A 27,215-nucleotide genomic window follows, 5' to 3' on the forward strand; every position below is an offset into this window, starting at 1 on the left:
AGTCAAAAAATTTCAGCTTTACATACACAGAAACACTTTAAAGAAAATGATAAAAAGGATAAATAACAGATTCCTCACTAAATTATATGATTGTTTAAGTCGTGTTTTATCACTACTCTTTAAATATCCAGCAAAACAAAATTTTCTTAATTCATTCCCAGGGCTTGTCCAAGGAGGACAGTGGTAAAAATGATAAAGAAGTGACTGAGTGGGATGAAATGATTACATAAAATCAGAAAATGTGCATAATATCCCACACAGTGAAAAAAAATGCCACAAAATATAACACCTAAGACTCCTTCTGAAGAATAAATAACATAGTGCCAAAAATTTCTCTTCAGTTAATATAAATGATAAATGCTTATCTAAAATGATGATTTACATGCATCAAAAGAAAAAGATACCAAACCAAAACATTAATAAGGAATAATAGATATAAAATGAATACAAATGAGTATTCATTTATTAACACAATCTGGACAGTGGCAAATAAGACATCATTGGTATTTGAATACAGAGCATGATTGTAGAAAATTTAGATAACAATAAAAAGTTATCAATAAATATTAGTAAATAAAATTAAGTGTTCCTAAGCAAAGTATTTCTCTTAGAAATCCAGAAAAGGCTATAATTTAATAATTCAGAAGATAAAAGGAAATAAATAGATTTCAACGGAAAATAGGAACAAAATTACAATACATCTATTCATCTATAAACCACAAATAAAATTGTGAAGATTAAAGAGTAACAATCAGGGCAAAAAATAAGATTATTGAAGTATTTATTTTACAAATTAAAAATAAAACTAATGGGGGGAAATATAACAGATGAAAACCACAAAAATAGCTGTATTTGAAATTGGGAAGTTTGCTAATTCTTTTTTTTTATTTTATCTTCATTTTCTAATACAAATGATAGTATATAGATAAAATCATTTCAACATATTCCAAGTAATAGATACAAAGTAATTTTGTTTGTTGTTGAATAAATGAGAGATTAAACAGCTACTTGGTAGGAAAAGATCCTGCCCAAGTCATCTTAGAGAGGGGGGTGAGGTGGGGAGGCACTTTGCAGGGCCATAGTCCAGCACTTACCAAATCAAACAAACAAAAACATTTCATTCTAAACACGAAAGCATAGTTTCTAACTTCCCAGTGAAAAACATTTGACATGGCAAGGAAAATGGCATCATCTACTTATTTTACTTCTTTTCTTTTCCAATGCTAAAATTAAGTTCTCAGAATGTAAGATTTACTTCCCTTGTACTGTGAACCATGTAGGGAAGCAATTTCTCTGACACTGATCCACAGCATCTACAAAATGTTACTATTTAATTAAAGGAGTTAGTTGACTGGAACAAAAGAACACTTTCTCAGCAACTGCTTAGTGACCAAATGACATCTAATGATTAATCCAGCTTGTTAAAAAATAAATATGTGTTTCTAAACCTATATATAATTCTTCTGTTTTTCAATCACAATTATTTAAAAAAGAATATTTTCCAGGTTAAGTAAAAGCAAATATATAAGTACAACTGAAACACAACGTTAAGTAAAATTATAAAACATGAAATTTAATAATTTGAGGATATTAAAGTAAACAATATATATATTTTTTTGGTTTTCAGGTCACACCTGGCTAAGGGGTTACTCCTAGCTCTATACTCAAAAATCCCTCCTGGCAAGCTGGGGGACCAGAAGAAATGACAGGATTCAAATCAGCATTCGTCCTGGGTCTGCTGTGTACAAGACAAACGCCCTACCACTGTGCTATCTCTCCAGCCCCGTTTATTGTATAAAACTTAAAAAAAAAAAGTTGGGTAAAGGAAAATTCTAAATTAATAAAAAAGGGTACTCTTTTAGTGAAGAGAATGTGTCTTTCATTCTTGCTCATTTTTAAAAATGTGGGACATTGGGGCCGGAAAGATAGCATGGAGGTAAGGCGTTGCCTTGCATGCAGGACAGTGGTTTGAATCCCAGCATCCCATATGGTCCCTGAAGCCTGCCAGGAGCGATTTCTGAGTGTAGAGCCAGGACCAACCCTGAGCGATGCCAGGTGTGACCCCCCCCACCCACCCAAAATGCAGGACTTAAAAAATTTCTAGTATTGAATACTTTTACTATGGCTGCTTCCTGGTAAATGAAATACTGGAAAAATTAAGAATCACTGCATCAACAATGGTATAGACTTTTCATACTGAATTTTCTTCCCATGCATTACCATGGCATTTTATTCAATTTGATCTGAAAATACTGCTACAATAACTTTATTAACCAGCTTGAAATAAAAAGGCAAAACATTCAATGTTTTAGCTCTGTCAGCATAAATGTAAAATAAAATTAGATTCATACTTAGAATTCATCAAAGATAAATGAATTGTGAAACATGAAGTTTGTCTTTAAGCCTAAATAGTCAAATTGTAATGTATTTACAAGTTTGTCTTTCATTTAGTCTAAAATTTATAATCTTCTTCTTTACTACCAATGCAATTAATTAAAAATATGAATTCTTGCAATAATACAAGAACTTCTCAAAAACTCTCATCAGTCCTATAGTACACATGGCAACAAACCATATATTTTATGATGAAAATTATACGTCTCTTAGTTGGAAGATTTTTCTGATGTTTATTTAAACTCCTCATCTCATCTCATTCAATATTCAACCTGTACATAAAAATACAATGAAAAAGAAATTCCAAAAATAACCATCAGGTGAGTAGTAAACTGAGGGAAGTCTTCAGCACACTTCTTGGCCCTCTGAAGAGCCATTTAAGGAAAATTAATTACATTAACATTTTCTTTTTTTTTCTTTTTTTCCTTTGGGCCGCACCCATTTGATGCTCAGGGGTTACTCCTGGCTAAGTGCTCAGAAATTGCCCCTGGTTTGGGGGGACCATATGGGATGCCTGGGGATCGAACCTGGGTCCTTCCTTGGCTAGCGCTTGCAAGGCAGACACCTTAACTCTAGCGCCACCTTGCAGGCCCCACATTAACATTTTCATTGACAAATCTATGAAGCAGAAAAAATTGATAAGTAACTGACAAAGGGTTAACTCTGGTTGGCAATAACTCTGGTGATATGTTAAATATACTAAGGTTATTATTCAACTTTAGGTTATATATCATGTAACTTTAAATAACACAATGTGGGGCCCGGAGAGATAGCACATTGGAGTTTGCCTCGCAAGCAGCCTATCCAGGAACAAAGGTGGTTGGTTCGAATCCTGGTGTCCCATATGGTCCCCCATGCCTGCCAGGAGCTATTTCTGAGCAGACAGCTAGGAGTAACCCATGAGCATCGCTGGGTGTGGCCCAAAAACAAAACAAACAAAAAAACAACAAAAAAAGTAAATAACACAATGTATATTCATTTTATATTAATCTATACTGAAATAAATAGTAAACTACAAATAGAAGAGTGATATGGATTTGTTTATTTAATAAAAACTCCATGACAAAACCTCTATATTGATCTAGTTTTCACTCTTCCTTCTCACTTTTACGCAAGACATATGTATATAATATACAGAATCAAGAAAAAAGAAATATCTAAAATCTTTATCATCTACATCTACAATATAATTTTTGTTTGTTTTTGGGTCGCACCCCCAGGTGATCAGGAATTACTCTTGGCTTTATGCTAAGAAATCGCTCCTTGCAGACTCAGGGGACCATATGGGATCCTGGAAATGAACTGGAGCAGTCAGGGGTTGGCCCTGTGCAATGCAAACATCTTCCTGCTGTGCTATATCTCTGGCCCCAATATAATATTTTTTATTTGTTTATTTGAGGGGTCATACCCAATGGCACTCAGGGGTTACTCCTAGCTCTGGGTTCAGAAATTGCTCCTGGTAGGCTCGGGAGACCATATGGGATGCTGGGGTTCGAACCACCATACTGGATCGGCTGCAGGAAGGCAAATGTCCTACTGCTGTGCTCTCAGCCCCAGTGTAACTTTTTTGTAAAAAAATCTTGGGACCTGAGTGATAAGCGGGTAGGGTGTGTGCTTTCACAAGGCCTACCTGAATTCAATCCACAGTGCCTCCCAGGAGTGATTTCTGAGTGCAGAGCCAGGAATGCTGCAGGGTGTGCCCCCCCCCCAAATACTTATGAGCCTTCTTTAAAGCTAAAAGTCTAAACACATAAAAACTTAATACCATTAATATTAGGAAATATTCTAACATAAAACTGAAATGAACCTCAATCTAAGTTTAATAACTTTATCCTTGATTAAATACAGCTTTGATGACCTCTCCAAAATAATACATAATAAGCATGCTTATTAACAATATGTACTCTGTGACAGACCAAAAGAGCTCAAAAGGATGCATGGAATTTTTAATGAATATGTAGTTGTCTAATGCATGATTTATTTGGAAAGGCAATGTAAGCAGGAAAAGCTACTTGCTTCCTTTAATGGGTGGCTTCTGTTCTCAGTACACAAAAATCTAAATCTCTGTTTACTCAAATAGCAATTATTATATGCCTATTATTTTTCATTACTCTGAAGAGTATAACTGCTGTCTTACAGCTAGGTTTCTCTTTTAATATATATAGAAGATTTATGACTTCATTTATGAAAGAGTTTTGTGATATAGTCAAAACAAGATTTGAGTCTTATAGATAACTCCTCCAGATAATAGTCTTTATATATGCACTACTAAGTTTAGAGCAGTCATAATTTTAGGACACGTTTCAGTTCAAAAGCATAAATCTTCACACTAAAAGTTGTCAAAGCAAAGAAACTGTGTCATTAGCATAGACAGATACAATTCTGACTTATAATGTAAAAATCCCAAGTATATATACATTGCAAAAGATAAATGAAACAAAAAAAGATAAATGCAACAAATTAGCAATTAAAGAATATTTCCTATATTTTAAAATAAAAAGAATTATGCAGTGTTGCCTTAGATTAAGTTACAAAATATTAAGCTTCATGAAAAGTGAATTCAACAGATACGGTCTATGGTCAATAAATTAAGATTTTTGGGGGGATCACACCCCTTTTTGATGCTCAGGGGTTACTCCTGGCTAAGTGCTCAGAAATTGCCCCTGGCTTGGGGGGACACCTGGGGATCAAACCGCAGTCCTTCCTTGGCTAGCACTTGCAAGGCTACCATCTGTGGGATTACCTAACCTCTAGCGCCACCTTGCCGGCCCCTTCTTTTTCTTTTTCTTCTTTTTTTTTAACATAATTTTTATTTTAATTGTAGTGGCTTACATATCGTTCACAGTAATATTCCAGGTACATATTTACATTGAATCAGGGGAATTCCCACCACCAAATTGTCCTCCCACAACTGCTCCCATCCTGCCTCCCATATCTTCCACTCTTCCCCCAGGGGCTGCTAGAATGCATGGTCCCCTCTGTGTCTAGTTAATTGCTTAGTGGGCTTATAACTGTTTGGTCTTGGTTCCTCCATTATTGCCCCCTCTAGTTGGGAGGCGGGACTAGAAAGATCAAGCTATGTGGATTTGTTTGAGGAAGAGAAAGGTAACATAATGGGGTAAAAATCAACTATGCCGACTATGAGCGGAGTCATTCTAGAGGGTCTCATCCTTGGTTTGAGGGATGATGGGGAAAAAAAGAAGGTGAAACATCACAGCAGTTCAAAAAGAAGAATCAAATAAGATATTCAATGAGCACTGCAGCCACAAAAATATGCACCACATAGTTGCCATGGTCTTGAGATAGGAAATATGACAAGGCGCAAGGAGGAAGAAAAGAAGAAAGAAAAAGTAAATATATAAGTAAAAAATGGACAAATACTTCAATATTTACCCCAAATCAAAGAATTCAATCAAAACTAGATAAAAAAAATAATAAAAATAAAAGAATTTAAAAAAAAGAATTATTTTGTGATTTTTGTCTCTCCCCCCCCCACATAGGCACAGTAAATGTTGGGGTCATATGAAACTGTTAAGAAACTTTACAAGACAAAACCATGATTTCTGTATACATCTAATTAAGTCCTTGAATTAAAAAACAATCAAAATAACATGATTCCATTGTAACTACAGAGGCTACAGTGATAGTGAAGAAAAAAGACAATGCCAAAAAATAAACTACTAATGAGGTTACCATAACTACAAGGAACTCGGAATAATTTGTCAAATTCCATAAGCACTTCATTAAAGCACAAAATAGTCTAACAAAGAGCAATAAAGAATAAAGCAACCACAGTTAACATTATATTCAAATAAAAAAGACATAAAAATAATTTTAGACCTCTAAAAATAACAAGATATATTAAATAACATTTGCAACTAAAGATATGTAACAAAGTACATTTGGTTAATTGGCCAAATAAATTTTATTCACATGTAAACTTCTTCAGTAGAAACTTTTAATTTCTTATCACTACTCATATTTTTAAATCACACAAAGGCAATTGGAGCATGGGGAATAAAAAATTAATTATATAACCTAAAACAAGGACTATGATAAGGAATTCTTCTCTGTGAACTGTCAATATACAAAAAAGGTAAATTATCTAGATGAGTCAAATAACAGGTTATGACCATAAGCTTTACAATTATACATGGAAAGAGTTTAGCCTATCTTCCAGGTATTCCTTTTTTTTTTTTTGGTTTTTGGTTTTTGGGTCACACCCGGCAGTGCTCAGGGGTTATTCTTGGCTCCAGGCTCAGAAATTGCTCCTGGCAGGCACCACGGGGGACCATATGGGACGCCAGGATTTGAACCGATGACCTCCTGCATGAAAGGCAAATGCCTTACCTCCATGTTATCTCTCCGGCCCCACAGGTATTTCATATTCTACATTGATAAATTACTTACAAATATGGGGAAAATGGGTACAGACTGAGATTGATCATATATTCTTCATTTTTACTCTAAATTTTCTATCTTTTTGCAATTTTAGTCTAATCAACTAAAATTTGCTAATAAAAATCAATATACACAAAATGTTTCTCATACAGAAATAGCATATACAAAATGGACCTGTCATTGGCTTTAATGTCAATTTGTATGATAATATTAAAATATTCTATAATAAATAAGAAAATAGACTGCACAGGTGTCAATTTGGTAAAATTATACACTTTTAAAATCCGATTGCAAGAACTCTTTGTGTACTAAGAAAGTACTTTTGAGAGATGTCACTTAAGCAAGAGTATGGTTTCCAGTCATAGTAAAAGCCAGGGATAAGGAGGCATAAGAGCCAAGGACCTGAGATATGAAAAAAGTATAGTGTTTTGAGAAGCTAGTAGAATGTCAAAATGCTTACTTGTTTTTGTTTTCCTATGTGTGGTTTGAAAACTAGCTACGTAGTTGCCAGAAAAATCTGGAGAGAAATGGAAAAGAGGGAGGGAGAGAAGGAGGGAGGGAGGGAGGGAGGGAGGGAAAAAGAGGGAAGGAAATGAAGGAGGGAGGGAAGAAAGGAAGGAGGAAAGGAAAAAGGGGGGAGGGAGGAACCCAGCCTTAAATTCATTCTTATGAGCACTGTATCTGCTGAAGAGGTGACTTCTAGATAAATATAATTGATATGCATCCTGGTATATCAAGGAACAAATAAAGCAATAGGCAATATGGAACAGTGATAATCTGGAGACTTGAATCAAAAAACACAGACTAACATGCAGTATTGCTTGGGGTGAAAAGAGGTAAAGTAGATGTGACAAGGATATTTAGCGTGTTTCTTGGGCAATTTATTTGTTGTACAGTGACTATATTGCTCAAAATTGTGATCATGTTATTTAATCTATAAAAATATTCAGGAATAAAATAAAAACCATAGTTTTCTAAACAAAAACTTTTACTCTTCATGTACAGTAAGAAATCAACTCTCGGGGCCGGGCGGTGGCGCTAAAGGTAAGGTGCCTGCCTTGCCTGTGCTAGCCTTGGACAGACCGCGGTTCGATCCCCCGGTGTCCCATATGGTCCCCCAAGCCAGGAGCAACTTCTGAGCGCATAGCCAGGAGTAACCCCTGAGCGTTACCGGGTGTGGCCCAAAAAAAACTAAAAAAAAAGAAATCAACTCTCCCCCTTCCACATATGGAAAAGAGAGGTTCATCCAGCCTAAGTAAAAGCTCTCAGGGCCGGGCGGTGGCGCTAAAGGTAAGGTGCCTGCCTTGCCTGCGCTAGCCTTGGACAGACCGCGGTTCGATCCCCCGGTGTCCCATATGGTCCCCCAAGCCAGGAGCAACTTCTGAGCGCATAGCCAGGAGTAACCCCTGAGCGTTACCGGGTGTGGCCCAAAAAAAAACTAAAAAAAAAGAAATCAACTCTCCCCCTTCCACATATGGAAAAGAGAGGTTCATCCAGCCTAAGTAAAAGCTCTCAGGGTGTACATTTATCACCACTTAAAGAAGTTTCTTCATTCTCTTCTAGATAAGCTGTTAAAGTAACAAGAGATTTTCTTTTTTTTTTATCTTTACTTAAACACCGTGATTATAGTTGTATGATTACAGTCATGTAAAGAACAACACAGGAGATTTTCTTGCAGTCATACTTATTCTCTTGATGTGCCACGTCACATGCAATTGGCAGTCCTAACACTAAGCAGGTGATGGCTGTACTTGATGGCATTCCCTGCTCCAGCTTCCCATCTACTCTGCAGGCCCTCATGCCACAAAGAATGAGCAGCAAATGTACATGTACTTTTGGGACTATAGAGATTGTAATTAATGATATACATAAAATGAATTGTCATATCATTAACAACATTATCACCATTATTTTTCCAATAGCCTGGGCTGTAACAATAGGAAAATACCCCTTTCTAGATTTGCAAAGGTGCCTAAATCTGCAATGGGTTACTTAACACCAATTTCTTTTTTTCACAGCCATGACTGAGACCAGGGCTTACAGGCAACCTCCAATTCTCCAGATTGATGATTTCCACTCTTTTCACTGGCAGATAGGTTACCTGGAAGACCTTAGTATTCAGCAAACACCAGTAATCCAACATACATTTGTGTTGAGTCTGGATGATGACCAAGTGTTGTTTTTTTTTTCTCCCCAGACTGATAGAACCTGGCTACCAACTTAATTACTATGTTGTTGGATTCAGTAGTGCCACTAGTGAAAATGATCTCTCAGCCTCAGTGAGAGAAGCTATCTACTATCGAGCATGTTCCTTGGTGAGTTCTCATAGTAGTTGACTTAGAAAGGGAGCATGACAAGGGTATCCAAAAGCATAGTTTCTTATAAAATAATATAAAGAGGTCTTAGCAACTGATAACTTTGGAGATGTGGTCCTACCAGGCTATTAAGGAGACTGGGCAACATAGTACAGTCCACAGCACACAGGCATAGTCTGCAAGTGGGTGTCATGGGTCACAGCCCTGGAGTGGCTGGCATTATGGCATTCTTCTGCCTCCAGGCTCACACACCTAACTTCTATGTGTGCTCCTATTTAAAAATCATATTTAATATACACTTAATCCATTGATGGTGAATTTATAATAGCATCATAAATTTTGTCTTAATAAAGCACAATCCAGACTTCCTGCACATGGAAATGAATAACAAATCAGACTTATGTTAAAAGGCACTATCACCATTAAAATTCTCACCAAAAAAACATAAAAAATGTGGCACTAAAAAAACTCTGCCCATTAATACAGGTGAGAGCTGAACAAAACATATAAAAGCATCACTTTGATTGACCTTAGCAGGGAATACAAAATAAAACTTGGGAAGTTTTCACCATTTTAAACATGTCTGCAAAAATATAAAAATATGTGGCCAAATATGATTTCAGGTTTATAAGTAAGTGAGATATCTAGCAAACACCAAATAGGCAAATATTGAAGACTGAATAAACCTGTATATATAGCTCCAATTTCCAAATTGAATATTCTAAAAATTATCTTACCATACTGACAAGAAATTCGGTGACGTTCTAAATTTTAGAAAACACAGCAAGATTTTTGCAATACTAATTATGTATTAAGTATACATATCTATGTTCAAATGATAAATTAACACTCTGACACTGGGCCAAGTTAAAGAAAGTTTGAAAATTAATCCAAGAGCAGTGTTTTTAAATAAATCTAAGAACTACATATAGACACACACTCTCACTCCTAGAAAGCATAATAATATGCTATGCTTTATTTTAAGGGATGAAGCATTATTTAGCTATTCCTAGTAGTGTTGAAGAGAGTTCACAACTCTGCTAGAAAACCATGTATAGTAGGGTTGAAATTAAGGTCAATTACATGCAATATTATTTGCTTGAGTTAATCTAAAAATTCTTTTTATGACAGTGAAGATAAAGCAGAGTATTCAATGGAAAAGCTCACTGTATAAAAAATAGAGAAAAAAAAAAAAGCAGTACCTATCAGTCCTATTCCTCTATCTTGGCAACATGGATGGAGGTGAAGGGCATCAGGCTAAAAGAACTCAGATGAAGAAAGACAATCTCAATACTATGAAGAATATAAATAAAAAGCAAATAAATAATAAATAATAAGTAATAACAATATAATAAAAATAAATAAACAAACAAATAAATTACATTTGTCATTCCCTAGGTGGAAGGGTTGTGGAGTTTATGAAGGAAATGGTAATGATTATTATAGGTACAAATGTCCACTTACAAAATAAGTTTTGATAATAGAAGGTATAAGGAATGGAACATGAGAAAACGTGTAGGTCCAAGAATATCGTAAACCTATCAAAAAATGATTTTATTTTAATACATGTAAAACTTTTATATTATTTTTATCAAATTTCTAATTAAATTTGCATTTTGGTGATAAAATAGTTTCATAAAAGCTATCAAGAAATTAAAGATAAGGAAGCCTGAAAAATGGGTATGCATTTGCATTGCACATGACAGATCTGGGTTCAATTCTGGATTCCCATAAGTTCCACAACCACCATCAGGAATGGCAGAAATAACACATGAGCATTGCTGAGGGTGTTCTCATCCCTTAAAAAAAACAAAGATAGTTAAAAGACATTTTAGGGGATAAACACTTGGCATAATGACGTGGCTTAGACATCAGTTGATTAGACATTGGCCATTTGCCAGTGAACCACCTAAGGATGACACCTAAGGATACCACCTACAGAAACAAGCATGGTTTCCCACACCAGCACCAGGAACATAAATTCTACCAAGTTATGCCCCACTACTGCCATGGCACTGACTTACTCCAAAGACAGTTCCTATATCACCCTGACAACCGCGTAACAGCAATAGTCTGCTCTTAGGGCAGGATTCTTTGCAATGCTAACTCTTGATGAGACAAAACCAGAAGACACTACACACCACAAGGTCTTCAACATAGGACCTGTACAGAAAAATAGAATCTATAACTAAGAAACCTGACAGTAACAACTGTGAGACTGAAGAGCTGACCACCAAGATGACTGGGGGGTGGGGGGTGTTGAACAACCGAGTATGCCTGGAGACTTGAGTTGGTCTTATGCCAAAATACTCCAGGGGTAAGATCTTTTGTTTTTTAGGCCAAAGGTCTTTCTTTCCAATTTCTTCCTTATTTTGATGCGTCTACTCACACACATCATTTTTATAGTGTATCTTGCATCTCTAAAGAAAAATAAAGGAGCATACTAAACCTTCAGCTATTGTAGTAATGACTTTATTGGTGATACAACAACTTTCACAAATATAACTTTTATTGAACTCTCTACCCTTCTTTACCACTTTATTTTTTTAATTCTCTGTTCTCTTTCTATTTATTTTATTTTATTTTATTTTGGTTTTTTGGGCCACACCCATTTGATGCTTAGGGGTTACTCCTGGCTATGCACTCAGAAATTGCCCCTGACTTGGGGGGACCTCGGTCTGATCCTTGGCTAATGCTTGCAAGACAGACACCTTACCTCTAGCGCCACCTCACTGGCCCCTCTTTCTATTTCTTAATAACTGCTTTCTGTCAGCCTGAAACAAATGTATTAAGATCAGTTATGTCAACTATGTGATACATTTTCTTTAAATAAATTTTTAAATAAAGACAGTCTAGGGGAGGAAGATAAACTACAGGAGTAAAACACATAAAAAAATGTAGACTTGGAGAATCCCAGAAGGCTCCCATATGTCACTATAAATACTTAAATAATCAATCCACAAAACCACAGATCCAAGTAGTACCATATTCACAAATTTATGAGTTTTCAGCCTTATTGGTGAAAATCATCAGGATAAACTTTCAGATGCCTGATATCTGAGAGAACCCTCAGCGTTTTAAAATAAAATACAGAGTACAGAGTGATACAACAACAAGTAGAATGCTTGCCTTATAGATGGCATCCAGCTGTGAACCCTGATAATCTGTACAGCCCATCCTTCAATTTATCCCTAAGAGAGGAGCCAAAATTATACCTTGAGAAAAGCTAGGGATGCCGCCCCCATCCCATTAAAAAAAAAAAAAAAAAAAAAACCAGTAAAATTTTAAAAAATTACATTTTCAGATCACCATTAATGTAAAATTTAAATGAGTTTAAAATAAGATTTGTACAAGTTATTTTATAGTTGAAATTTTAAAAATAATTTTATTGGCTACTTGGACCCACAAAGAAATTTTAGAAGAATATATTTATTATCCAAAGTACAAAAAAAAAAAAGTGCTAACAGTTTAAAGAATGGAGGGGGCACAAGAGGTAGGGTGTCTGCCTTGCATACTCTAGCCTAGCCTAGGATGAACCACAGTTTGATCCCCCACCCCATATGGTCCCCCAAGCCAGGAGCAATTTCTGAGCACATAGCCAGGAGTAACACCTTAGCGTCAACAGGTAGCCCAAAAACCAAAATAAATAAATAAATAAATAAATAAAAAAAATAAAATAAACTCATATGTGTGTATGAAGTGGAAAAATCCTAAAACCAAGTTAAAAAAAATCTCGAAAACATTTTTTTAATTAATCAAATCAACTACTAAACTAAGTCTAATTCCTTAAATATGTTATGCTAACTTATTAGAGAAAGGAAAGTAAAATAGAAAGTATAAAGGATGATAGCATCTAAAAAATCCTTTATTTGGAGATTTTACATTATTCTTTTTAAGAATAGAACATACAGAGCAGGAAGAAGGTTCATTTGCAACAGCCATCAATGATGAATAATTTCAACGTTATTACACATTTCCTGCACCATCAAATCAAGACATCACAACAACAAAACACTTAATTTTCAATATAAAAATAAAATTGTCTGCATTGAGTCAAAAAACAAATAAATAAACCAGACACTAAAAAATAAAGGTTATGGGAGAAAAAGACTAAATGTGAAAATTTGAACTATTATTGAAATAATTGTTATACATTTAAAAGTCAATTTAAGGAAGTTTTAGATAACAACAAAGGTTCAGATGATGAAAGGTCACAAAATTATCGTCAAACACATTTTAATGAGATAAATTCAATTATAACTGCTGTGACTATTCCTGATACAATTTAGACATAGAATCCAATTATCCATTTCATTTTCATTTATACCTTATGGGTGAGATCATTTATCATGTTTCATGATAATGATCAGAAGACACATGGAAAGTGATTTCTGGAGGTAACAAATTACCTACCATATTAGCATAGCTTACAAGATTCTGTCAACAAGGACTATGCATAAATATGAGGTAATTAAATTTACAATATGCAGGAGTGTTTGATATGCTGCTTGCTTCCTTTACAGCTGCCAAAAATCTAGGTTGCTAAATGTACCCAAACTTTTGGTTGTACATCAGGAATAGTTACAGTCCAGAACTCTTAACAGGTAGTAGGTGTGCTATGGCTCAAGATGCCGAAAAGCCATCTTTCATCATGCCGTATTAATACTTTTCACCAACAACCAATCTATCATGACTGGAAAGACAGTTTGGAGTAAAAGTCATGGACACTCACATTACTGCCCCCTGAACTCTGTCTCATCTATCTTTTATATCACTCCTGATTCCCTTCTAAGGGCCCTCACCAGACTACCAAACTAAACATGAACCTGTAATGTCTTTAACCTCCACTGACTCTCTAATAGTAATCAGTTTGTTTTTATTATGGAAACGCTGTTCAGAAAAGACCACTCATGCTTGCAATGCTGATTATAAAAAGACACAAGATAGAGACTTCCAATAAAAAATAGGAAAATACATAATTTTTTGAATTAGAATTCAAAATTACATTCTAAGCAGTCTCTAGTTTGAATATTCACAAAATTCAAAATCATACAAGCATAGATGCTTCTGAGTGCAAAGAATACAGAAGGAAAATGGGCTATAATTAAATAAAATAGTTTTATCTTAAAATTTATATAATTAAATGTTATTTAACAGTTCAAAACTAATTTTAAAGATGCTTGATAACTGGAAAAGGCAAAATGTTAATTTTTGGACAATATAAAAGAGGGATTTTAAAATCGTGATGTAAGAGTAATAAGTTAAAGGAGAAAATTATGATTAAAATACATCTCTCTACTACCGATCACTCCATCTTCACTTAGCAAGAAAAACTTCAAAAATGGGACGAGTTATTCAGTGGATGGTGCTCCATAAACTATCTGAGACTTAAAGGATTTTAATTCTGTTCTCTCTGAAAGTGGTTATAAAAGTTTAATAAATCAAAATGATCAAAATGCCTCAGTGGCAGATTGGGATTCAGTTTCCAATTCAAATCTGCTTTAATATATGGCTTCTCTGACATCTTGCATTTCTACCAATACATGATGAATCCCAAACATCCTGCTTTTCATCGTTACCATGCATCAACCACTCCAGTCACGGTAAATACTTTCTAGCAATCTAGCATAATACCAGGAAATGTCAAAGACTGTAAAGGTTTTTTTTTTCAAATATAGGAAAATTATGAGAAGAGAAAGTGCTTATTTACTCTTAAGTAAATATTTTTAAACCAACCCCAGCATGCATGACATTTGTTGCAGCTTAAGATTTGCTGCTGGCCAGAAGTCTTAGGAAGGTAATTCATTTTATTAAGATAATAAACTAATATACTAATTTACTACACACAGAGTACTGCATTCATAAAAAGGATATATTTATCCATATCATATTCTCAAAACCTTGTATTTAAAAAATTAAATTTGCCTTCAGCAATACACATTAAAGTGTTACTATCTGATAAAAGTCTATGAAATAAAAGTTTACAGGATATAAAATAATTTCTGTGTACTAAACTATTGCATCCCTGGTCATACATTAAAATAGATTTCATAATTTATGAGTAAAGATTAGTATAAACAACTAAAAGTTTATAACTGAAATAACCATCTATGCGCCTAAGTTCTATAATGTTTTTTTTTCCGAAATCTTGTATTTCATACCTAACATCCCTTCCCCACTACCTCATCTCTTATAATTCAACTCTTTTAACAAATTTCCAATAAGATCTATTGACTTGACCAGCCCTTTCAGTACAGGTCCAATCTGGGATAACTCACTCTAACTTTTATGATTTGAAGAAACCATAAAACTCACTACCCCAAGTCCACCTACTCCAAAATTCCCCACAGTTCCTCAATAAAATAAATAAAACATTGTTTTCATTACTCCAATGTTCAAGTTGTGTCAGAAATAGACCCATAAGTCTACTTTCAAATGTTTTTGTACATCTAGGGATTTAATATGAATTTGTGGTCAAAAGAAGCATATGTTTTACCACACACTCTTCTTAGAGTACGACACTTCCCTTCAACTATCCAATCACATCCATTTGCCAGTGGTTAAAAATAAAAATTAAACTCTTTCTCAGGGCATTTCCAAATTCCCAAACACAGCAGAAAGGCCAACCCCTGCTTTACACATCACATCCATGCCTTCCATAGTACTCTTTACTACAAATATACTTTCACTTCTTTGACAAGAATTAGTTAAGTACATCTAGAGTGATATTCATGCTGTTAGCTACAAAAACACAATATGGAACCAGCAAAAAGAAATAACCTTTGACTCTGTCAGAGGCTTATGAAAGAAAAGCCATTCTATTTTGAAGATAGGAAGAAGCCACAGGAACAAAGTCAAAGTTTATGTAAATGGGAAAACGAGAACTTGAAATCTGCAGTGGCATCTTCAAAATGTATGTAAAAAGGAAAGAAACAGCAATGGCAATCAATATGTGACTGGCCATATGGATAACATTCCTACATAAGGAAGGTAAAGTAATTGTTCTTGTTTGATTTTTTGTAATGTAATGACAAATCTACTACCATTCTAACTAGATCTGGTATCTAAGAAATATTAAAAACCACTAAGGCATGTGCCTTGAACAAAGCTAATCCAAGTTCCCATATAGTCTGACTGATCCCTGAACAGAGAGCCAGGAGTAGTAAACTCAGGTGGGTGTATCTCAACCTCTTCTCCCACAAATAAATAAATAGATATAAAAATAAATTAACCTGATTCCAAACTGTAAGACACTGCAAGAAGACAACAAATTATTTTCTCATTTTAGAATAGAAAAGCACTAAATGGAGAGCAAAGATGTGTTCTAAATTATGTCCAAAATTATAAAAGATATCAATGCCCTTATTGTTCCTATATCTCATTAATAAAAAGCAATAAAACTATGAGACATAATTTATCTATAAAAAGAGAGCAAAATTAAATGATATGGTATTGTTGTGAACATATATGTTTTCCATTTAATCAGTCTAGTCTCAGTTTCCAGATCTTCACAATTAACATAGAAGGAGGAGAGATAAACATCTTTTATGATACAATAATTATCTAAATTATAAATTATCTAAATAAATTTAAATTTAACTAAATTATCTAAATCTCAGACCAAAACATGAATGTTTATATTAGTTTGCACTGAGCTTGAGTACCTACTAAAATTTTTATTGAATTTGAGGCATCAGGATTAAAAATACTACTAACAATAAGGTTTTATGCAAACAAATTTCCAATCATACCCTTTAGGCCAGAGTGTCAACTCACCTCCATTATCTCAGTTCCCCATATCCCATTGCTCTACAAAGTTAAGATCTAGAGACCAGTTTTCATGTTCTGTTGCCTATGGTCATTTGTTGTTCCTTTACAATGTTTCTTTATTTTTGTTTGATTGTTTTGGGGCCATACCCGGTAGTGATCAGGGGTTATTCCTAGTTCTGCTGCACTCTAAAATAGCTGCTGGCAGGCTCGGGATACCATATGGGATTCCTATAACCGAATCTGGTTCTGCCTCAGGTCAACAGCAAGGCAAACGCCCTACTACTGTGCTATCACTCCAGCCCCATGATGCTTCTTTTTTAATCCTACATGAGAGATGCTACTCATTTGATCGTTAAAAGGCTACATTAAAAAAAAATAATGTGGTCAATTAATAATTACTCTCAGAAAGTGCTTTCTGGTATAAAATAATAAACTTTGTTGAAGTTAATTGTCATTCAGTCACTTAAATATACACAATGACTTCATATTTTTATCTTTGTTTCTCTGCCACTCCTGGTGATGCTCAGGAATTAATTATTTTAGTAATATTCAAAGATGGGATCTATTTGATGGGACAGCATTAAATATGAATCGTCGACTGCAAGGTAAGCACCCTATCAGTAGTACTATCATACAGGCATCTCAATGGATGACTTCAACCTAGCATATTGAGAGTGCTTTCTGCTTGCTATGTGGTTCCCAGAACAAACTTATTGAAAATCATTTTCCTTACAAGCAGAAAGTATATTAGCATGCTTTTAAGAAGATTTCAATATCTAGGCAGAAAAGAGTTTAGACTAAATGCCAAAAAATAAACTACAAAACAGATCTGTCAGTCAAGTGAAGGGAGGTCTGCTGTATTGACATTCTAAAGATCATTTGTACAGTGAGACTCAAAAATTATAACAAATGAAATACTATGCCGACTCTCCACTACACCATCACATAAGTTCATTTTGCAAAAAATGTATTTTTGTTTATATAGGGATATTACTTATGAATAAAGTCACTGTCTTATACTAATAAATTTCACTTGTTAGCTATAAAACATCTGATTATCATTCTATAAGATTCTACCAGTAACTTATTTACTAAATTAGTGTTCAACAAGAGATATTCCTTTAACAAAGTAATTTCAATTTATTAGAGGATCTTAATTTATTCTCCAAGGGGGGGGGGGGAATGTGACCAAAGACAAAGTGAAAACTCTATACCAAAATGAGTCCTTCCTATTTTATTCTATAGAATTAATTAAAATTTTCTTTGGTGCTGAGATTATACTCAATGCTTCATTGTAATTTTCTAGTGATTATTTAAGGCATCAAATAAATAAATGCTTCTATCTTAATGTCCAATGAAATTCAAAAGTGACTATTTTGCTTCTTTAATTGTTTTGTATAAGTCAGAGAAAAATAGTGAGGATAGGGGAATATAAAATACACATTGTTAGGGCTGAGCACAGCGGTAAGGCCTTTGCCTTGCACAAGGCAGATGCAGGACGGACCTCAGTTCAATTCCCGCATCTCATATGGTCCTCCAAGCCATGAGTGATTTCTGAGCACATAGACAGGAGTAGTTCCTTAGAGTCATAGAATGTGCCCCCACTCAAAAAAAAAAAAAAAAAAAAAGCAAAAAAAATACACATTGGTAATCTGTTAATATGCCAAGTAGATAAAAATTGCTTTGAAGAAGTGATACAAACTACATTTATCACAAACTTTAAGATGCCAGAATAGTAGTCTTAGAAGTATAAATCCGCGTTAATTGCTCTAAAATTAAATTTCATAAGGCTTAACAGAAAGAAATATTTGACATGCAAAACAATTTGTTTGGTCTTTGATCCATCTCAAATTCTTCAGAAAATTCATCTAAAACTAAAAACATAAAAAAGAAAGGGGAATAAAACTAAGAATTACATATAATTCTACCTGAGAGCTGTATATGTACATATGCTCTAAAAGTCGTAAAATTGGAAAAGCACTCTGATGGAATTTCAGTTTTAAGACAAATAGGGAAATAACATTTTGAAAACAACCAGACAAGCAAAACTACTCTAAGATTTTTACAAAATAGCATAAGAAAACTCTAAGTACGAAATTAATAAGAAAGGGTATTTGAATGATGGTATACAAAACTGGATAGAACAGCATTTCAGTAATAGCATCCAGTTTGAAATAAGGACATTTAGAATCCTTTTCTCATTTAGAATTTAAAAATGTACTAGACATTCTGTACATTAACTCACCTGAATTATAAGTAGCTACAATGAATGAGAGGAGATTTTTAATGCTTCTTTTATCTCACTCAAGGGTAGCAAAGTAAAATATTTAGATATGTGACATTTAAAATCTCCTGCAAATTAGAAAATTAGAGATGTTTGCTATCTCTTCACTGATTGCGTGTTCTTTCCTCAATATGGAGAAATGGCTAGAAAATTATTATGTGTTTTATCTCCATGTATTGACAAATTTCCATATACTTTTACTTTAACAAAATATGAAAGTTCAAACTTCTTCAACAAGCAAAATTTTAAGGAACATTTATTTTCAAAGGAAGCAAAGAAAAGTAACATCAAATTGCTACAAATAAATGCTACAAATGTTCCATAGGGGCCAGAGTAGTGGTGAAAGCCATAACTCATCCGCCTTGCCATCACTAGCTTAGGACATCTATGTTTGATCCCCTGGCATCCCATATGGTCCTCCAAGCCAGGAGCTATTTCTGAGCACATAACCAGGAGCAACCACTAAGTGTTACCAGGTGTGGCCCATTAATAAAAAATAAATAAAAATAAAAAGAATTGTTCCATAAATTTATAAACTAATAGAATAGTTTTACTATGAAACCAATATAAGATTTATAGTAGTATGTTGGAGTTGAGCTAGGAATTCCATGATATTTAACTATCAAACATTCGCCATGACTTTCACTTTTCAAATGTCCTTCCTTCTTTAGCAAAATATTAAAATGAAATATTAAAAATGGTCTCTAGTTGATATACAGAAAAGACTACATATAACATATTGATGGTATTTTTCAACTGAAGAGGTATAAAATTAGTCACACTTCCAGGATTATATGATAAAAATAATTGTTTTAAGCACTACAAAATTCAATATTGTTCCTAAAGATCCTTCTTTTTTTTTTTTTTTTGTCTATCTGAGGTATGGAAGGTGCTTGGTTAATTCCAATTTCTAAAATATATTATGGTGAAAACCTCAACCCTCTTTGTTCAAGTAAGATATCTCACTTACTAATTTTTAGAAAACCATAGATTGTCATATGTAGTTAGACTTGATAAAGGGTTTTAAATCCATTACTCTTTAAAGAGATCATTGATATTTACTATAAAATTGAATAATGTAAAATAAGGTTATTTTAAAACTTATTTTACTGAAAATGTTAAATAAAAACATAAATCTAAAGCATTTTTAATAAAGGCTAATAATAGTTCACATAAAAACTTAAAAAAATCAAGCTAGCAAAATAAATGGCAGAAATACTGTGTTTTCCACATTAAAGCTATTAGGGAGAAGTTAGCAAAGACAACAGTGTCATGGAAGAGCAAAATGGGAAAGAATAGGAGAAAACAAAAATATGAGGAAACAAATACAAAAGAGATCTCAAATCACAAAGTTACTGCTTTTGATCTCAACTTTGTAAACACTATTTCAACTAATAATTCACATTTTTCAGAGTCTGATTTAGTAGAAACATTGAGAAAAACATCTGTTCTTTATTCCTTCACTATAAATAGGTCTTTGTCAATAAACACTGGCCTCCATAAGTGAATGATGCTATTATTACTCAAAAAGATGTGCAAGAAATACTAAAGTCATGATAAAGTAAAATGAATTCCAACAGAATTTTGTTCTTCCTCTGTCATGGGAGACAGAGAGACCAATAATATTCAACAAGAAAATTTTGAAGTAAAATTTTATTTGTAACAAACAGCAACCAAAAATCTTTAAATGTGACTTGTCACATTGAGTTTAGGGGGAACTAATCCAAGTTCTCACCCTTGGGTCATCTGTGACAACAGAAAATACTATGCCAGCTCTTATTAAAAACATTTCATATCACTGCCCTAAAAAGTTCTTTTAAAATTACAATCTTTTGTATCCAGGTAACAGCTGTCAGCTTTGAAAGTGCCAAAGAGAGACAAGAGTTGTCAGCATAGTTCATTTCCAATACATTTTAAAGACCAGGAAAGATGACCCAGAAGAATCTGAGTTTAACATTATATTTGGTGTTATCTATGCTATTAAGAAATCTATTTTCTCAATATTAATTTTTATGTAAAACATACAAAGTCTCTGTATCTGTAGATACCTGAATTAAACATAATACACTATGTTAAAAGAAAAATAAAGCTACCAGAGCTATCAAAATACATTTCTAATTGAAATAAATATTTCAGGGAGTGGGGAAAAATAAAAGAAATATTTCAGTGGCTCTTCATGAAGCCAGTGTTCAATCCTCATTACCATCAACACCTTGACAGAAAATGTCTTCTGAAGTTTACCTATTTACCTATTAAATCAACAGGTTCAAGTTCATGTTTCATTATGAAGGTCTGGGATCGATATCCATCACTAAGTGATCCATAAATTAAAACAAAACCAAACAGCAATATAGTAAAGTGAAAAGAGATATTATAAGAGTATTCAACAAAGATGATTACAAGCATGCATGAATAGAAGATAAACTGTGTCTCTACCTGAATATTGCAGGCAAATATTATTCTATTTTTTCATTTCTCAAAACAGGATACCAAGAATTTATGAAGGTAAATAAATATGAACCTACTCTTACATTATTAGTTTCATTTAAAAAGAAATCATATATAATGTATAAAGATAAACCTCTTATAATAAGCTATAGGATCCACTGAGAAAAGCAATCCAGAGGATGCAAGCATTACTGAACAATGATAATGTGAGACAACATTGTGGAAATGAATGAGCCCAGTCCATCATCTGAAGACAAGAAACAAGGGTTAAATTCAGGCACATTCAATTTAAAATCGTTGTGGCTTTGGGCAATAATCAAATAATCTGAATTTCAATTTCCTTCCCTATAAAAGAATTAAAAGGTTAAAGTATTAAAAAATCAAGTAAATCTTAAAATATTATATGTAAAAGACATCATATGTCAAGAATTATAAAATATATCACCTTGAAAATGGATGTACCTCAGATTTGCCTTCTAGCCACTCTGCATTCCCACCACCACTCTTCACATGAGCAATTTGCTCACTGTATTGATTCAAAGTCAAAGAAATCTTACCCAAAAATCTCTTACTGGGATTTTCAACAAATCATCTATTTACGTGATTTTATTAACACATTCCCATGTTTTTCCTCAGGGAGATTTACATGGCTTATATTTATTTTTAACTGTACCATTACTGAGGTATATTTCATAGTCTAATTGCCAGAGCAATTTTTCTGAGTTGTTATATGGCACCTGTCTTTATTTCATAAAAGTTTCAGTTCAGGCATCACCTTCTCAAAATGGCTTTCATGGTAAACTCAACAATAATCTGTGACTTTTTTCCTTTACAATATGCCTCAGATTTTGATCTTAAATATTTTTATCTTTTTTATCATGTGTCCAAGGTATCTAAATATTAATTAACCTCTGTTTATACAGAGAGGGACTTTTAATTCTAATTACAATGTCTCCACAACTTCCGGTTGTAGTATCTGAAATTATAGGTATCAAATAGCACTCATATCACAACTCTATTGGTATCTAATATATCATGGCATCTTTGAAAGTGTAACTTTTTTAGATTTGAAAGATACACATTCCTCTAAATCTTCTAAAAGGCAGAATTAATTAATATCAGATAGTTTATAGGACTACTACTAAAATATACAGGACTACATAGCAATAGATACTTTAGATTTTGACTTCATTGCCAAAATGATTTGCAAAGTTGTTTTTATTCTAATAAACTCAGGGGACTTCATAAAGTGAAAACAGTATCGTCTTACCTCTCACAATAAGTTGAGCAAAATTGGATACACCTGAACCGCGTTCTGACTGAGTAACACAGCGATACAAATCCTGGTCAGTTTTGGTCACTTCTTGTAATCTGAAGGTAGCTGCAAATCTTCTGTGATTGATATTCTTTGTCTGAGCTACAGGTATATCTTCTCCATTTCTTCTCTGCAAAAAAAAAAGTAACACATTTAACACTTCCATAAATCTAAACTATCTTAGTAACCAATATCCATATCAATTATTTCTACTGATGCAATAGGGAGGAAATGTCTATGGAGGCTGCATTAAGTGCCATTTCCATTCAATCAGAAAAAAAAATCAAACAAACAAGTAAATAATTATATTCTATAAGTAGGATAACCTAGATGATGAGAGTAATCCAAGTTTTCAATAAAAATGATATTAAATGAAAATATATGAATTAAGATAATACCTAATGACTATGTGATAAATGAGTTACTGGCCTACTTTGTAACAGATTATATCTATTGATAAGTTTTTACCAGTTGTCAATCAAGATTGCAAATTTTGTAATAGATTTGTTCTTTCACAGAAACTGACACTATCGAAGTGATGGATATCTGTATTCTAAATATGTAGCGTGTGATCACCATGAGATTACAATACATTTTGAAACTTCCATTAAAACCATATGGTTTTATTAATTTACATTAAAATATTTTTATTATAAGGAAAAATTATATATGGCATTAAGGCCAATTAATACTATTTAAAAGAATTTAGGCAAAGAGAAGCTTCATAAACTGCAATTTATGTTCAATTTCAATGAAAAACATAAGAATACATCAAAAATTAAAAACTGACCTTCCAAGTGATCTACCATTTCCAACTGCTGGCATAAATCTCAAGTGCCCAACTACACTATTTTAAAAGACAAATACACTACTATATTCACTATGGTGCTATTCAAAGCAACCAAGATAGAAAAACAATCAGAAGTTCTCAAGAATACATAAGTGGATAAATAGACTGTGGCTAATAAAGACAGTGTCGTAGAAAGGTGGTCAATGTGGTTTCAATCTCTGGCACCCAGGACACTGCCAGAATTGATCACTAAGAACAGAATCAGGGAAATGACTAAACTCAGCAAGAAGAGGGTAGGGGAGGGGGAAAGGAGAGGAGAGATCATCCCTGGTGCCTTTGTATCTGTTTGCTTACAATTTGGTATTAAACCCAAAGAGAAATTATCTTACATATAAGCCTGAACTATCTGTCATTACTCCCCCACCTGGGGTTGGTACTCAATAAAAATAATGGGACCGGAGAGATAGCATGGAGGTAGGGCATTTGCCTTGCATGCAGAAGGACTGTGGTTCGAATTCCTGCATCTCATATGATCCCCGAGACTGCCAGATGCAATTTCTGAGCATAGAGACAGAGTATCCTCTGAGTGCTGCTGGATGTGACCCAAAAACTAAAAAATAAAATAAAATAAAAAAGACATTTCTGGCAAGCAGCTTGCTGTTGATATGAAGTACAAGAGTACCAGATGACACCTTAGCCTGGTGTAGATTATTTCATACATGACTCGGCTTTAGACCCATTCATCCAGGGTTAGAAATAAGGTACACAGTATGATTTTAAAGTAGATGAAGAATTTGAATACAGTATAGCCAGAATTTATTATTAACAGTATTGAAAAAAGTATTAAAAATAATATGGCCAAAATAAAAATTTAAAAAGAATAAAAAGAATATGTTAACAATACATTTGCCAACTTTGAAATGGAATTGGGAAAACATATTTATGACACTTTGCCTCACATATAACTAGCAAACATGGGTCGGAAAGATAACTCAGCAGTAGGGCATTTGCCTTGCACACAACCAACCCAGAATGGTCAATGGTTCAAATCCCGACATACCATATGGTGCCCTGAGCTTATCAGGAGCTATTTCTGAATGCAGAGCCAGGAGTAACACCTGAGCACCACCAAACAACAACGACAGCAACAACAATAAATAAAAAAAAAACACTAGCAAACATAAAACTATAGAGAAGATGGCTGCAAATATAAGTAACAATAATAATGTATAAAATATTTACATGTTGAAAGACTAACTTAAATTTTAAAATATTTTAATAAATAGGGGCCAGTGTGATAGCATAGTGGTACAGCATTTGCCTTGCACAAAGTCAACACAGGAATGACCCCAGTTCTAAACCCAGCATCCCATATGGTACCCCAGGCCTGCCAGGAGCAACTTCTGAGCACAGAGCCAGGAGTAACCCCTGAGCACTGCTGGGTGTGACCTCCCTCCAAAATTTAATTAATAAATACCCAGATTAGGTAAAGGTCACATTCCAAAACTAAAATAGTAATAATCAGGGCATAGGCAGATCATGAAAAGAAAAACATGCTTAATGACAATCTAAGGAGAACCACAATTACTATTTAAAACTATCTATGATAAAAATCAACACCAGTTAAGAGACACAGAGTGGCATAATCAAATCCAACTTTTTTCTGCTGGCAAGCAACACATTTGAATTTCAGAGCAAAGGTAGTTTCAAAGATTAGTAGACAATCATTCAAAGAAATAACTCCCATAAAAAGGTCTGGGGGCATATCATACAACATGGACTTCAGGCAAAAAACATCATATCATACAACATGGACTTCAGGCAAAAAAAAGTTTATAAAATGGGACCAGAGTGATAGCTCAGTGGTAGGACATTAGACTCGCATGTAACCAAACCAGCACCAAACCGGGTTTGATCGCCAGCATCCCATATGGTATCCCAAGACTGCCAAGAGCAATTTCTGATTGTAGAGCCAGAAATAATCCTTGAGATCTGTTTGGTGTGGCCCAAAAACACCAAAAAAAAAATTTTATTAGAGACAAAGGTTATTTCTAAATAATTAAGTGGTACGTATGCAAAATAATCAAAACAAATGCTAACAGGGCAAGAAAGACATCAATACCAACAAAATGTAGTGGGAGACTTTAACATAATTCTGTCACTTCTTTGACTAATCAACCTTGCTAAAAACTCATCAAGAATATATTGGCTTTGAAGGAATAAATGGAAAAGTTAGATTTAGTAGATATCTATAGGGCTTATCATGCCCAAAATGATGAATATTTATCTTTCTTCAATGCACATGGGACATTCTCCAACAAAGACCACATGGTAGGGCATAAAACAAACTTTAACCAACTAAAGTGAAGAAATAACTTTAACACCTATAAATTAAAACCTTACTATTGAACAAACTCTGAGTCAGAATACAAATAAAAAGATATGAAAATAATTGAGGAGAAAGTATATAAAATAACTTAATAATTTTAATTAGCCAAGTTTGGTATTAATAACTGTAATACTGCATAAGTTAAAGACTATTAGATGTTTAAATTCAGGGGTTCATGATACACACAAAAAAATGTTGGTAAGATCAAGAAACTAACAGGGAACCAACTTACTTTTGAATTTTCATTAAATTTCTGAACTGAAAATCAGGTAATAAAACAAATGTGAGCATCTATTATCCCCTTCCCTAACAATGTTAAAGAGTAGCCAAAAATTACATTAGAAAAGTCTTTTTCTGGGCTGGAGCAATAGCACAGCGATAAGGTGTTTGCACGTGGCCAATCCTGGATAGACCCAGGTTCAATTCCTGGCAACCCATATGGTTCCCCATGCCTGCCAGGAGCGATTTCTGAGTGCAGAGTGAGAAGTAACCCTGAGCGCTGCAGGTTGTGACCCAAAATGCAAATCAAAAAGGGAAAAGTCTTTCCCATTAGCGACACACAAAGTGAATGATAGAAGTAGAATTTCATACCTTATAACTTTAAGAGACAAAAAAAGTCATTAAGCATCGATCATTGGCAATACCACAGAAAAGATATATTTTATAGAAAATGATATGCCATCCTATAAGAACACCAAGCACAACTATGCAAGTTGCTAAAATGATCAACCTTGAATTGGAAATACAGCAGAACATGTCAAACTTGTCATACTTGTACATACCACAGGAAAGTTCAACATAGATTTTGTTCCTTAACAATTCTAAGGAATAGGGCCCGAAGAGATAGCACAGCAGCGTTTGCCTTGCAAGCAACCGATCCAGGACCAAAGGTGGTTGGTTCGAATCCTGGTGTCCCATATAGTCCCCCGTGCCTGCCAGGAGCTATTTCTGAGCAGATAGCCAGGAGTAACCCCTGAGCAACGCCGGGTGTGGCCCAAAAACCAAAAAAAAAATTCTAAGGAATAAGAAGAAATGGAGGACAAACTATGATGGATGGACAAATAACATATTTATAAAAGAGAGAGAAACTGAATATTGAGGTACATAAT

General features: G+C 34.0%; 1 protein-coding gene across 4 annotated transcripts in view; it reads right to left on the minus strand.

Moving 5' to 3' along the window:
- The window catches only part of PTPRK (protein tyrosine phosphatase receptor type K), a 559,851-nt gene that overhangs the window by 217,836 nt on the left and 314,800 nt on the right, over positions 1-27,215 (minus strand). For all 4 annotated transcript variants that reach the window (XM_049771094.1, XM_049771093.1, XM_049771092.1 and 1 more), the window contains exon 6: positions 22,883-23,057. In XM_049771094.1, the coding sequence (XP_049627051.1) occupies positions 22,883-23,057 (175 nt within the window). The remainder of the gene's footprint in view (positions 1-22,882; positions 23,058-27,215) is intronic.

This window comes from Suncus etruscus, chromosome 4 (assembly GCF_024139225.1).
Source record: "Suncus etruscus isolate mSunEtr1 chromosome 4, mSunEtr1.pri.cur, whole genome shotgun sequence".
NCBI classification, from domain to species: domain Eukaryota; kingdom Metazoa; phylum Chordata; class Mammalia; order Eulipotyphla; family Soricidae; genus Suncus; species Suncus etruscus.